The following is a 15423-nucleotide window of genomic DNA, read 5'->3' as shown; positions in this document are numbered from 1 at the left end:
TAATAATTAGGATTTTTAGAAATGAGAAAAGAGGTTCACTTAAGGTTAATAAAATCAATCAGTGACCCAGCTACATGTACCTTCAAAATAATTAGTTCTGCCCAGGCTGCCAGGATAAATAAATTAATTAAAGAAGCTTATACACAAGAAATTTTTATAACTATAGATATCAAAAGAGAGAGAGAGAGAGAGTGCTTTAGACATGAGTATTTCCTTAGAAAGGCCTTCCTTGAAGCTGCTTACTAAACTTATAGAAGCAAAGTAAGAATTGCAGAAAACAACCACCTAAAAACTGGTATTAAATCTGTTTAATATTTTTAATCATTCTATTACTTCTAAATTCTTCCACAAAAGGGCATTACAGTTCTTCAGTTTATTGCAAACATATCTTTAAAAAAAAAAAAGCCAACCGTAATATTGAAGCTATAATACAAATTTTTAATTACGGGCAATATACTATAAAGCAAAATGAAGAACATTTTATTTAAATAAAACAAGGATAATATTTCACTGGAAAATATATCCAACACATTTTCTTTCTCTATAGATCTACATCCAATGGTGGTATTTTATAGGCTAATTTCAAAACAAATGCAAATTTTTAAAAAATACATGAAAGGCATGTTTTGCTCAGGAATACTATTGTACACATACCATATGGGTTTGTTTTTACAGCAGATACTAGTTTGCCAAACTTCAATGGCAAAACATTAAGCTGAGTTTGGTATTATCCACCTAGTTGTTTCTTGCTGCCCTGGATAATCTGGCGGTGAGTAATATTGAGAAACCACCTTGTTGTCACCATTTCTCTTCTTATAGGTGACTCCACTGTGATAGACATTCATCTTCTTAAGATGCAAGGCCTAGCAAAAAGCCTCCCACAAATCCACTGGATATCACAATGTTCTGTTTGATAAATTCTGTTGCCTGAAACACAAGTTAAAACAACAATACTCTTAATTGTGCTACAACATGGATGAACCTTGAAAATGCTACACTAAGTGAAATAAGACAGAAAAGAGAAAAAACACTGCATGATTTCACTGACATGAATAGTGAAATTCATGGAGACAGAAAGTAGGACAGAGGCCAGCAAGGTCCGGGGAGAGGGGTCAATTGTGGGAATGTTTGCTTAATGGTTTGAGTTTCTGTTTGGGATGATGAAAAAGTTCTAGTATAGTGGTAATAGGTGCACAAAAGTGTTAATTCAGTACCTAATGCTACTAAATTGTGCCATTTTAAAATAATTAAAATGGTCAATTTTCCATTAAGTGTATTTTGCCATAATAAGAAAAAGAAAAAAAATGATGCAAATTAAAGAAAAACACTCTACTTATTAAATCTGGTGCTAAGTAACATTCTCACAGCTGTTTTCCCCAATTCAATAAATATTTGGCAAAGATTCTTGTACACCTACTACTGCAGGTGCCAACCACCACACAAGATGCCAAGGCTGTCCATTATGATCTGAAGAAGCAGAGGGCCCCTGCCAGATCCAATAAGCTTCTTAGCTACTGAGATAATGTGTATATCAGTCGCAAAAATCTCTCAGATAACAAGAAGCTGTAGGGCAGACATAAATGGTCCACTTAGCAAGTTATTAACACAGATTTAATAAATTCCCACAGCAGACACAATGATATTTGTTAACAGTCCACTTGGCCGGCAAGAAAAAATGTACAAGATCAAATAAATATCACCTTGGTAAAATGCTTACCCCAAATAAAACCATGAAAAAGCAATCAGACAAAGCCAGACTGTGGGGCCTTCTGCCTACATGCTTCAAAAACGTTAGTATTATGAAAGATGGGGGGAAAACAAAAACAAAAACGAAACACAGATGACGGGACTGCTAAACACTAAAGACTTCAGAGACATGACAACCAATTGCAATATGTAATTCTTTTTATTTGTTTTTTAAATTTTTATTTTATTTAAAGATTTTATTTATTTATTCATGAGAGACACATAGAGAGGCAGAGACATATGCAGAGGGAAGAGAAGCAAGCTCCATGCAGGAGCCCGATGTGGGACTCGATCCTGGAACTCCAGGATCACACCCTGAGCCAAGGACAGATGCTCAACCACTGAGCCTCCCAGGCATCCCTTAAAAATTTTATTTTTAAGTAATCTCTATGCCCAATGTAGGGCCTGAACTCACAATCCCCAAATCAAGAGTTGCATGCTCCACTGACTAAGCCAGCCAGATGCCCCAATATATAATTCCTAATTGGGTGAAAAAAGGTATAAAAGGTATTTTAGGGAAAAATTTTAATATAGACTGTATATTAGGAAATATTATTGCATGATTGTGAATCTGAGGTAGATTCATAAGAGTAACTGTAGTGGTATAGGAGAATATACATATGCTCAGAAGATAATGCTGGGGGGAAAATGTGTAAATCACATGTACATACACAGAGAGATAAAGCAAATGTTATAAAATGATTAGGTAAATAGGTGAAGGGTATTTGGGTATTCACTGTATTTGTCCTTCAACTTTTCAAGTGGTCTGAAATTTTTCAAAATTACAAATTGGAAAAAAAAATTACAAATTGGAGGTATTAAAAGAACAGAACAAAAACAAAGGCAAGGAGTATTCAATTTAATTCTAAACAGAGGATAAGAAAAATATACATAAAACATTAATAAAACTAATATATTAATAAAATACATTTTCAAAATATCCCAGCTCATGAAAAAAATATGTAGTTTTAGTTTTACCACATGCTGTCTACACATGTATACATTTGTAAAAGTGGAGGAAACCTTCTAGAAAAATAATATTATCACCTTTTACATAGAGATGAAAGTAGGCAGAGAGACTGGCAGGTGAAACTATATTATAAACTACTAAAAAAATAATAATAATAAAATAAATAAATTTTTAAAAAAATTTTAAAAAAGTAATCTTTACATCCAATGTGGGGCTCAAACTTACAACCCCAAGATTAATAGTTGCATGCTCTAATTAAGCTTGCTTTTCCACTCCACTCCACTGATTGATTTAAATAGTGGCTTGATCCCCAACTTTATTGAATACCCTAAACATGACCAAAAACACTCACTTTTTAGGAGAAGATAATCACTAGTCACCTTTTCAGGGAAGTGAAACCCATAAGGGAAAAAAGAAGCCAGGGATGCCTGGCTGGCTCAGTTGGTAGAGCATGAGACTCTTGATCTCAGGGTCATAAGTTCGATCCCCACAGTGGGCATAGAGATTACTCATTAAAAAAGAAAAGAAGGGCAGCCCAGGTGGCTCAGCGGTTTAGCGCCGCCTTCAGCTCAGGGCACGATCCTGGAGACCCAGGATCGTGTCCCACGTCGGGCTCCCTGCATGGAGCCTGCTTCTCTCTCTGTGTCTCAGCCTCTCTCGCTCTCTGTGTCTCTCATGAATAAATAAATAAAATCTTAAAAAAAAAAAAAAGAAAAAGAAAAAAGAGAAAAAAGGAGTAAAAAATGTACACTGTCTTACTTCTTCAATTATATTGTTGATTTCAGGTGCTGCCTTATTTGCTCGTTTCTTAATCTGTCTTTTTGCTTTGTTTACATCTTTTTCAACTCTCTTCCAGTCAATCTGCACATAGCCACTGTGACTGGCAATCTGCAAAAATATAATAAAAATGGTTAATTCTAAACCAACTAGGTTGTTGACAAATCTATCACCAAATATATGGACATTTAGATTTCAAGAAATCTATGAAGTTTATAGGTAAGATATTACAATTTACTCATTTAACAAATACTGAGTGTCTACTCTGCGCCAGGCATTATTCTAGGCCCCCCAAACTACAGCCAACAGAGAACTCTGCATCCATAAGGGAAAAAAAGATATTAAGCATAATTAATTACTTAGATGTGATGAACACTACGTTAGGAAATGTATAGTAGTACATGATGGGAAGATTCCAAAAACTGTATTATAACTGTGCTATAATTCTATCAGAACATTTGGAATTTGGGAATTAGCTAGAAAGACAAAGAGACAATCCAAATTATACAGCTAATTAAAAAGTACCTCTTAATTAAACAGATGTTTAATTACAAGGGATCAGATGCCAATCAGCTATTAGGTCACTAAACAGATCTAAAGTAGCTTGATAAAGGCTCTTTACTAACTCTGACTCTTTACTTAAATTAAGAATATTTTCTGGTAATCGCTTCCAAAAGTGGAATACAAAAGAAATATGCTGTACACAAGTTTCAAGCCATAAGTCCTTTTAATAAAACACTATAGCTAAATGCTTATTAACTATGGTATAAGCATATGGTATAGCCGAGACACTACAAAATCTGAACAGGAATAAAGCATGGTATGGGAGCCAGTACCATAAATTAGTCTCTCTTAATAATAAAATCAAAAAGTAAAGAATCACATTAGTAGTAAACAATTAAGCCATGTACATCATTACAAATCTCTTCTATCATGCTTATGCTTTCTTTGTTAACTTTGTAAGGCATCACTTGACTCTGAATCACATATAAAATACTTCAAATAATAAAAGTATCTGATTTTATAGAAATAGGTCGACTAAGAATCTTAAGTTCCATTCTCACTATGAATGACTCCACAGAAGAATTTATCTGCATTCCTTCCTGTGTTTATTTACCTATTATCACTTCAAACTCCAGCCTTAGCTAAACAGTATGGTGATCAAATCAAATGGCAAGGGAAAGCTCTTCCTGGCAGTCCCTGACAGAGCAATTTGGGTCACAGGCATGGAGGTGATGATGAACCTTAGGGACCCAAATGGCAAGGGAAAGCTCTTCCTGGCAGTCCCTGACAGAGCAATTTGGGTCACAGGCATGGAGGTGATGATGAACCTTAGGGACCGTCCTGTACGTAGCAACTATAAACCCTGGCTAAAACACAGGGGCTCCAAAATTAACGAAAGTGAGCAGGTTTCAAGGGGAGTTAAAACTTTTAAGAAAGGAGCAATGTAAAGTGAGTTGCCCATTTTTCTGGTTTTATCCTGAGGGCAGGATGCACTTGTAGGATGGCTAAAACTTTAATAGAAAACATGCCATCTTTTGGCCCAAAGAACCAGATGACATAGTCTATGACAGTAACAGCTGCCAGAAATGAGAAAGCCACATAAGGGGAGCCCCAAATTCTATGTGTAAGCTCTATTCAAGTCCTAAACCACACATTCATGGGGCAGAGCCATGCATTCTGGCCGAGGCTAAAAGAAATAAACTGATATTTAAGCTGCTACCCACCAAAGGTGAAACAGAGCTTACAATTTGAGTCTAACCAAGTTAATTGCCTGAGAAAATCAATATATCAACACTCTTTAGAGGAGAAAGACAGTATCCAGAGTTTCCACAACATAACATTCCCAATGCCCAGGATAAAATCCAAACTTACTTGATATAGGATAAAACAGGAAAATGTGGCCTAGTCTAAAAAGAAAATCAACAGATGCCAACGTTAAGATGACCCAGTTGTTGGAATTATAGGGACTTTAAAACAGCTATTACAACTATGCTCAAAAGGAAAAGGAAATTCCACTTGTAATCGATGAAAACACAAGTAATCTCACCAGAGATCTAGAAAATATAAAAAGAACCAAATGAAAATTCTAGCATTAGAAAATACAGTAGTTGAAATAAAATTTTTGGAAAAGGCTTAATGTCAAAAGGTAGATGACGGAAAAAAGAATCTGTGAACTCAAAACTAGATCACTTAAAATTATACACTTTGAAAAAAAATTGAAAAAATAAGTGAACAAAACCTCAGGACATTATCAAAAAGCCTAACATACACATAAGCAGGGTCATATTCAGCAAGAAAAGAGAAAAAGAATAGGAAGAAACAAATCTTTACAGAAATAATGGTCAAAGCCTTCCCAAACATGGTTAGACATATAAATTCACAGAATCAAGCTCAGTGAACTCCAGGTTATGACCTAACACCATTATGAAGTAACAATACTCCGGTGACACGGAATGGGAGGGGACAGAGGAACATAAAGCATGCAAATGTGAGGGATGGGCAGTGGGCAAGAAAAGTTCAATAAATGATAAGGTCTCATAGTCCAAAACACAAAGCCAACAGTTATTACTCCAAACGGAAAGATCAAGAAATAGCCAATTAACTTGTTTAGGAAAAAGTAAATAAATATCTTGAGAATCAGCTAAGAGTTCACATAGTTGCCTCAAGGGAGGTAGAAAATGGGGAAGGTGATAATGAGGGAGGCAGAGGATTACTCTAACCTATAATAAGCCCTGTACATGTATTTGACCCTTTGAATTAGGGGCATATACAACTCCAAAAAATAAAAAATAAAAATAAAAACAAAATTTTAAAGACTTATATTCCACTGTCTATTTTAAGATGGCAGTGTGCTAAATATCTACTGGAAAACACTTAACACTGAGTTACTAGAAAAGCTTTAAGTTCTAAGTAAATACATTTTTATCTTTAAAGTAAGGGTAACAAAAATATGGTAGTGAGCCTAAAGAACAATGGGCAATTAGCCTGAAAGCCATGTGTTACTTATTTCCTGTTAGTTTCCCTCTAGTAGATTTTCAAGGTAAGTCATATTTGGGGAGGCGGTGGTGGGGGGAGGGGCTGGTTTAAGGCAGATAGGTCCCATATTCTTCTGATTAGTGACTTCAAAGAATGTGGAGACCAGGTACAGCAAAGGAGAAGGTGGCAATGGCAAAATGTGAATCTGAATGGTGTGTATTAAGCAGATCGAAATGGACTTCTGCAAAACTAACGGAGTGGACTGAAATGTAGTAATTGTCTTCATTCAATGAGTATTTTTGGAAACTGCTCCAATCCAGTACCCTTTCCCACTAAACAGAAATGACAAACTTGAGTTTTCAAAATAGCTACAGAATTAAATATGTTCTTCATTCTATATAAACACAAATCAAAAGCAGCTTCAATATAATTGTCTTTTGTACAAAGGCTGCCATGTTCATCCAAAGGCCTAAATTTGATATTAACCACTTTCCTTTTTACCTCTTACCATAAGCAGTAGGCAATGACCCCTCATAATGCCACCAACAGAAAGAAAATATGTTTTTTAAAAAGCTGTTTGGTAAACAACTCAAAAATCTGTGCTTAACACATATGAACCCAGTCCCTTTGTACTTCAGGCAATGACACTGGTTATTACATGATCAATGGCTTTGGTGCTGAAGTCTAATTTTGGTTGCTATGAACATCAATCATTTAAAAAATCTGGTAGGACAGACCGTTCTCTGTAACTTCAATATTGCTGCTAACATTCCCAGAGATTTTCAATTTTGGGATTTACTGTGTTTGATCTTCAGGGAATGATATTTTTGGAAAAATATATGCCAAACAGACATGAATGCCAGACAATATCCTGATAAACATCCTGTAACCACGAAGCATTTTTAAACCTTATACTTAGAGGAACATGAACAAAACTAAAGTTTCAAATCCCCCTGCCTCAGAAATAGGATTATGGATGATTTTTTTTAAACCCAATTTTCCACTTTTTATATTATTATAGTTCCCTAGTTGTAAAAAAACCATGTTAGAAATTGCTAAGAGTGGGCAGCCCGGGTGGCTCAGTGGTTTAGTGGCGTCTTCGGCCGAGGGTGTGATACTGAAGATCTGGGATGGAGTTCCATGTCGGGCTTCCTGCATGGAGCCTGCTTCTCCCTCTGCCTATGTCTCTGCCTCTCTCTCTCTCTCTCTGTGTGTCTTTCATGAATAAATAAATAAAATCTTCAAAAAAAAAAAAAAAAGAGAAAGAAATTGCTAACAGCAATTTCCTCTGGGAAGGAAAACTGCATGGCTAGGAAATGGGGAAAAGAAAGAGACCTTTTGAATTTTATATATTGTATGAATTTTAAATATAAGTTTAAAACGGTTAGGATGAAAAGGTTGTATTAGGGATGAAATGTTTATTTTGCTGAAGGGATGTTTTAAGGGAAATTTGGATATGTAATAAAAAAATGAGGTACTTCAAACTTTAATAGTTGTCTTTTTTTACTGGGATCAAACTAGGTTTACAAAATGTAGACATATTGAAACTTGTCTTTCATGACAGATGTCAGCTTTCAAAATTCACTTTAGTTTTTCCATAAACTGATATCGAAAAGAAAAATCTCATCTTCTATTAAAATAGACAGGAATGCATGGCTAAACCTGACTTTCTCAGTTCCCAGGGGATACACATGTAAGCAGAGGCAAGGACCTAAGGCTCCGACATACCTGAAGAAGAAGAAAACCACCACCTACTGCAGTCGCTGCAAGCTTTCCAACTTTCTGGAACAAAAATCCTGCACACCTTTAATGAAAGAAATGACAAAAATGAGAACAACCAATGATGTACTAAACTCTCTCTCTTCTTTTCATTGCTTTCTAAATAAAATCTTAATTTCTTCCCAATTCTTTTGATCATATCTCTTATCCACTCAGAAACCCTGAGTTTCTCTTGTTTTAAAGGCAAATCAAAAGTGGGCGGCTTAGGGCAGCCCAGGTGGCTCAGCGGTTTAGCGCCGCCTTCAGCACAGGGTGTGATCCTGGAGACCTGGAATTGAGTCCCATGTCAGGCTCCCTGCATGGAGCCTGCTTCTCCCTCTGCCTGCGTCTCAGCCTCTCTCTCTCTCATGAATAAATAAATAAAATCTTTAAAAAAAAAAAAAAAGTGGGCAGCTTAGTCCGTGAAGCATCTGCCTCTGCCTTCGGCTCAGGTCATGACCCCAGGGCTGGGAGTCACCTTCTCCCTCTCCCTCTGCAGTTCCCCCTGCTTGTGCTCTCTGACTCTCACTCTGTCCAAATACATAAATAAAATCTTTAAAAAAAATGCACAATCATCTAGCATGCCTGACTGGCTGTCAGTAGAACATGTAACTCTTGATCTTACTTGATCTTATTAGCAGCATCATAAATTCAAGCTCCATGTTGGGCCTAGAGCTTACTTAAAAAAAAAAAAAAGCACAATCTAAACTGTGAGATGCTTCAAAATGAGGGATGGAGAGAAGAGGAGGGGAATTTTTTTAAAGATTTTATTTATTTATTCATGGGAGAGAGAGAGAGAGAGAGAGAGAGAGAGAGAGCAGAGACATAGGCAGAGGGAGAAGCAGGCTCCATGGAGGGAGCCTGATGCAGGACTCGATCCCGGGACTCCAGGATCACGCCCTGGACCGAAGGCAGGCACTAAATTGCTGAGCCACCCAGGGATCCTGGAGGAGGGGAATTTATAGGAAAAAAGATTGGCTACTGAAATAATGTTGAGTACTCAGGGCCTCATTATACTCTTCCTTCTACATTTGTTTAAGTTAAAATTCTCCATAATAAAAGTGATTTTTTTTTTCTTAATGCAGTCAAGATGCTCCATACACCTGGCCAATCCCTACTGTAACTAAACCTTCTGCTCCAATCCCATTAGTTTCCAAACAGGTTATCACACTGCTCAAGCTATTAATCTTCCTGCTTCTAGGGGTTTCTACCTAATTCTGCCCATCTGAAGCTTTTATACCCTTTGAGGTCCAGCTGAAGTTCCACCTTCATGACATTTAAGCCCACATTTCTCATTGCTTCCTTACCTATATCTATCTCTAATTAAACCCATTTTGTTTCATCTATCCTGTAAGAACGTCAGTCCATACTTCTTTTGTGATTCTTTCAGTGAGCTCATATTCCCTTAACTATTCCAGATTCATATTGTGCAAAAGAATCCCAGATTTCTAACTGTAGCCTCCTGTACTGAATTGAACAGTGCACGCCAACCCCCAATTCATGTCCTTCCCAGAATCTCAGCATGTGCCTTTATTTGGAATAAGGGTCCCTGAGGATGTAATTAGTTAGGATGAGGCCATACTGCAATAGGGTGGGCCTTAAATCCAGTATGACTTAATCTAATACGTCACAGAGACACACAGAAGGAAGACAGCCATGTGATGGCACAGGCAGAGATTGGAGTGATATGTCTACAAGCCAAGGAATGCCAGGGTTTGCTGCCAACCACCAGAAGCTAGGAAGAGAAGCAAGGAGCAGATTTTTCCCTCTGAGCCTCCAAGAAGGAACTAACTGGGCTGACACCTTTCCGATTTCTGGCCTCCAGACCCATGAGAATAAATCTTTTGTCTTAAGCCACCTAGTTGTGGTACTTTGTTATGATAGCCCTAGGAAACTAATACACCTTCATAAATGGAAAATTTACATTTCCATGGACTTCTCAGGCACACAGGATGACATATTCAAAATGCCCCAAAGGCAAAAATCATCTTTCCAACCAAATCAACTGTTGCTAAGGTCCCCAATGTAAGTGACAGCACCATTCTCTAGGTTTGCCCCCTCAAGTTCATCTCAGACTCTGCCTTCTTCATCACCTTTGGGGTCCAACTGATTGCCAATTCTATATATTCTATTTCCAAAACATTCTTTGATTCTTCTTTCCATTCTCAAGGACATCATTAATTTGCTTCCAGACCACACTAAGGGTCCTCTAGCTAGTCTTCACACCTCCCATCTCTCCTAGCAATCATCTGTCCTGATATGTCTTATCATCAAAAACCTGTAACTACCTACAGCTGCATATAATCTCTTTAGCCTCCCATGCATATCCTGAACCTGATATGCTTCTCCTTAATGCATTCCACAATATTATTACAGAGTTCAGAGTCTGCAATGTTAACTGGTTAGGTTAATGCCTATTAACCATTCCTCCTTAACACATGCCACGATAGTACATCAGTTTTCTACCTTAAGAAAATTGCAGAAATTTACTGCACTGAGTCTAAAGTCATTGCAACAAACCACCCGTGTAATATTGGAGTCCTATTACACAGCTCCTGAGCCGACGACACCTGGCTGTAACCCAAACATACGTATTACTATAAAGACCACAGCTGCCAGTAGGGAAATCAGCAACAAAGGCTCTGATGGGGGGGGGGGGGGGGAGCAGCAGCCAAGTCACAAGTACATCCCAGAGACCATGTCTCACAAGCATGTCTATCCTTTGCTTAACAGCATGAGCCATCAAAATTAAACTACTAACTTCCCCTGCTCTGTCTCTAGGCTTTCCAAGCAAACTTCTGCCAATTATGGGGCTTCTCACCAAGTCTGGCCTACAAGGAGAATGCACACAATGTGATAATTCTATCGCTTAATTATTCTTTTAGTGTCTTTTAAGATGGGGCTTTAGGCCCAGACTCCCATTAACCAATCAGCCATGGCACCAACGTGTGAGCTTATGTGAGCAGAGCACCAGACTCCATTATGGAGGATCAAGGTACAAACTATCTGTGGAGGATCAACTGAATAACCAGGGCCCTGACCAGGCATCTCTCTTCTAGTTGCAGGTCTTTTCATAAGCAGCATTAATAAGCACACATCATGAAGAAATACTGTACCTTTGCATCACAGAATCTTCACAATGCATGTTTCTACCATAAAATAGCATTTACAAAAAGGCATAAAGGAATGAACCTTGTTCTAAGGTACATATAAAACACAAATCAAAAAGCTTAATGCTTATCAAGTTTAAATATGTAAATATTTAATGTAAGATAAATTTAACCTAGAACTAAGGGAGAAAAATGATTACTCACAAGCTAAGCACTCCCACAAACGTCAAAAATTCTCCACGATCATGAACATTTTCAAGATAAAGGGCCATACTTGTTTGACCCTTGTTATTTGGCTAATCTTTTATTCCAAGAATAACAACTTGATCTACAGTAGCAATCATGTCATCATGCAGCCCAAAACATTAATTGGTTAGTTAGGTTAATGCTTAACTGCTTCTCCTTAATGCATTCCACAATATTATTACAGAGTAAGCAATTGGTCCTTCAATTCCAACTCTTCTTCAAAGTATTATAATAATCCAAATTAGTCCACAAAAATCAACAGAACCATTTGATTCACAATAATTTTCATTGAGAATTTTACACGGCTTTCTACAGAGCTCTCAATCCTAGAGACCAATTCTACTGTGGGAGTCCTCAAAGGTCTTTCCAGTTGTTAGCATTGCACAAGTAAAAATTATTTACATATAATTAGCCCTCAGATGGATCTTCCTTTTTACCCACTCTCACTGAATCAGATACACTACATTTGCTAAATGTGAGAAGGTGGAAAGTACGTAAAGAATCAAAGGAAGGGAGAGGGACCAGGGGAACAAGTGGTGGGCGTGGGGAAGCCAATCACCAAAACCACTGTCTCCAGACTGTAGATCACACCAATCATATCACAGAGAAGAGCCTCAAGGTAGAGCTCTTCTGGGATTAACAGTGTAAAACCACTGAATGCGCTCAGTAACTGGCCTGTTTACGGAAGGGCAGCAGTAAGGCTGCCAATGAAATCTAATGAAAAAGATGTTCTCACCAGCCAGTCACTCCACCCATTACAATCTGGGTGGCTACCGAGTATTTTTCAACCATAGGTCCGGAACTGTGGCCAAACACTCGATTCCACCAATGGTGTCTTCTTGCATACTCAGTTAAATCCAACACTTCATAAGACTCGTCATCGCTTTCATACTCTTCAAAATACAAAATGGAAAAAATAAATTTAGAGTTAACCAAAAGTCAGAAAGGTCCTTACATTTTTTAAAAAATCTGTCATTAACTGTTACTTTCTTACAGCTAAAAATGCCCAGATGGAAACCTTAGGTTGTTAAACCCCACACCTGAGACTAGGGCCTCAAGAGTAAAAGGGCCTAGCATCTCCCTTCCAAAGGCCCAGGGACCGGCCTAGAGGCCGGAGCCAGAGCCACGTCAGAGTTACACAGAAGTGAGGGGTCGCCTCCCCAAATGGCAGTAAGGCCAGGTCAGACTTTCACGGCATAAACGGTCGCCCCCAAATCTCAGTCGGGTCAGGGCCCGAGCTAGAGATCCATTTTCATCAGTGGGACAAAGAGGGGGTCCTCCACTGACAGAAGCGGTTAGGGGCCTGGCAAGATGAAATTACTTCAGTAATTCATCAGAAATGCCAAAAAGCACGTCTGAAGATGGAAACGAAGGGCCAGAGGGGAAGGTAAGGCAGGAAGCAGGGCTGTGTTGGGGTCGGGGGTCGCTCTCCGCCAGAGTTCAGCCGTAAGAGGAGGGCGTCTAGTTCTAAAGGGGTGCGTCCAAAAAAGAGCCCCTGGATCCCTGGGGCAGGGGAAGAAGAGGCGCCCCCGGGGGCAAGGTCGAGAGCTGTGAGCCACGTCCGAGATACTACTTCGGGCCCCGGCCGCTCACCTTGGGGAGGGGGGTTCCGGGTCGCCATGATACCGCCGGCGGCCTGCTCTGAAGGTGGTCCCCACCCGCCCTCCTCTCCCCACTACTTTAAGAGACCTTCTAGGCCCAGGTGAAAGTCTATGGTCTCTTTCTTTCCTCCTCCCCTTTCAGGCGCGTTGTGTCGTCCCCGCCCCTCCTCTCAGCGCAGGATTTTCCGCGCAAGCGCAAGCCTCCGGGTGGGAAGCGTGGGGGAGGGAGGGGAGCTGCCGCGCGAGGGCTTGTGGGAAGTGTAGTCCGTTGCCCTCCGCAGTCCTCGCTTCTCACCCCACCCCCATCGCTCCTAGAATCTCAGTAACTATATTTTGTGATTCTGTTTTAAAGAGCCTCAAGGCTGGAGGAGAGGCGGCGTCACATGATGATATAAAGCGAAAAGCAGCTTGGCATGCTCAACACTGTACCAGAATGCAAGCGCCTGAGAAAAAAGGCTTTTAAAGGGAGATAAGAGAAACCGTGTTTCAAACCGCACTTTTTGTACGGAGGCAAGGGCACGACAACAGATGGAAAATTTTTGTAACGTGCTGCTGCTGGGAACGGGAACCTGTTTATCCGCTCCCTCTCCACATGTTTCCTGCCAGGAACCCAAGGGAAGTAGAGAAAGGCCTAGGGACTGACCTGACACGATGTTCAAGAGGACATAATTTTTTTTTTTAGCATCATTTTTATTATTTAAGTCTGACAGAGGAACGAGGTCAGGCTCTTCACCCAGAAGCCCCACCAGATTCGAAAGCCGTGTTGATTACCAAGCAGCTAACTCAGGTTCATATAAACCGGTCCCTAAACCTGTTTCGAACTTGCAGGACCACCTGCATTTGCTGTACAATTAAAAAAAGCCCTCTCTGCACTTGTTTTAATGGAAAAACAAGGAATTCAGGTACAGGTTGTGTAGGAGCGCAGGGCAAGCTGCCCCCAAATGTACTGCGCTGGCATATTGATTATTTTGAATTGAATCAACCCAGGAAACAACCTGGTACAAGTACACTCAGATCCTCCTTTGTCCCCCACTGAAAGCAGGAAATAAATTTCCCGTGTGAAAAATGCCCTCCCTGTACTAAGTAAAAAGACGTCCTTATCACCAGAGATAGGAACTTTAAAGTGGAGAAAGCTGGAGAAATGAGCCTTGTTATTTATTTTTTTTTCCTAATCTACTACCTCACTCAGCCCAAATTCTGTTCAGAATTCCTTACTAACTAAAGCTCCCAAACCCCTATTTTCTTTGTCCTGTCAATTCCTCAGGAATTTCTTGTCTCTGTCTAAAATATATCAAAACTGCCAGCCTTGGTCATTTCTTAGGGTCTCAATTTCATTATTGGACTTCCATGCACATGTAATAAAACTTTTTTTTTTAACCCCTGTTCACCTGTCTCCTATGAATTCAACTCCTAAACCAGCTAGAAGCAGCCTACAGGGAAAGAAGGAAATTTCTCCCTCCAGTACAGTTGCCTCACTTAAAATATTGACTTGCATAATTGCACTGAGTTTTTCGAATCCTGATGCTTTAAATGCAAGGGTTGATTTGCCAAAGCTCCTCAGCCCGTGGCTCCCAAAATTCAATTGCAAGCTGGAGATGTTAGCTGGAGATGTTAGCCTTCAAAAACAGTTACTTTGCAGAAGGTTCCACCTTTCAGAAAGAAAACAACTTTAAGGCTTTCTTCCTTTCTTCAGATGTTCTCTCTGGAAGATTTTTCCGAGACTTAACAGATCTGCTGAGTTCATGTGCTCCCTCTCCTAATGAGGTGCTAACAAATAGAGACATAGCAAATGAGCCACTGAAAGAAGATGGAAAAAACAAAGGAAAATCACAAATGGGAAGAGCAAAACGGAGCATTGACTGGACCAGTGGTGTCCAAATGACACTTTGACATAGTTCTAGCAATATCTGTCAACTACAGAAAGAAGCCACTTTTCTGTTAAAGCAATGTGTTTAGAATCAAACAGTTATGGGTACACCTGGGGGGTGCAGTCGGTTAAGCATCGGACTCTTGGTTTTGGCTCAGGTCATGATCTCCAGGTCATGAGATTGAGTTCTGCATCAGGCTCCAAGCTGAGCATGGAATCTGTTTGGGGTTCTCTCTCCCTCTCCCTCTGCCCCTTTCCCCGCCTCAAAATAAATAAATCTTAAAAAGATTAAAAAAAAAAAAAAAGCAAATGGTTATGGAGAAATTAGGGAGAAAATGGAAACAAAACACTGCCCTTAAGATTCCAAAG

General features: G+C 39.4%; 1 protein-coding gene across 1 annotated transcript; it reads right to left on the bottom strand.

The window, feature by feature from the left end:
- Window positions 1-293: 293 nt before the first annotated feature.
- FUNDC1 (FUN14 domain containing 1) lies at window positions 294-13367 on the bottom strand. Its single transcript, XM_072817915.1, has 5 exons — window positions 13180-13367; window positions 12323-12479; window positions 8201-8276; window positions 3476-3604; window positions 294-927 (listed from the first exon to the last, which is right to left on the bottom strand). The coding sequence occupies exons 1-5, from the start codon at window positions 13205-13207 to the stop codon at window positions 850-852; spliced, it is 468 nt and encodes a 155-aa protein (XP_072674016.1). The 5' UTR covers window positions 13208-13367; the 3' UTR covers window positions 294-849.
- Window positions 13368-15423: the final 2056 nt, after the last annotated feature.

The sequence above is a fragment of the Canis lupus genome, chromosome X (assembly GCF_048164855.1).
Source record: "Canis lupus baileyi chromosome X, mCanLup2.hap1, whole genome shotgun sequence".
Lineage (NCBI taxonomy): Eukaryota > Metazoa > Chordata > Mammalia > Carnivora > Canidae > Canis > Canis lupus.
The sequence above is the reverse complement of the archived record's forward strand: the minus strand, read 5'-3'. Positions and strand labels throughout refer to the sequence as shown.

Excerpts from the sequence above, each read along its gene's own strand:
- FUNDC1 (XM_072817915.1), bottom strand. The coding sequence starts at position 13,207 with ATGGCGACCCGGAACCCCCCTCCCCAAG. Across the intron at positions 3,605-8,200 it reads GTGGTTTTCTTCTTCTTCAG|ATTGCCAGTCACAGTGGCTA; the intron begins GTATGTCGGAGC and ends ATATTTTTGCAG. Across the intron at positions 928-3,475 it reads TCAACAATATAATTGAAGAA|GCAACAGAATTTATCAAACA; the intron begins GTAAGACAGTGT and ends CTTGTGTTTCAG.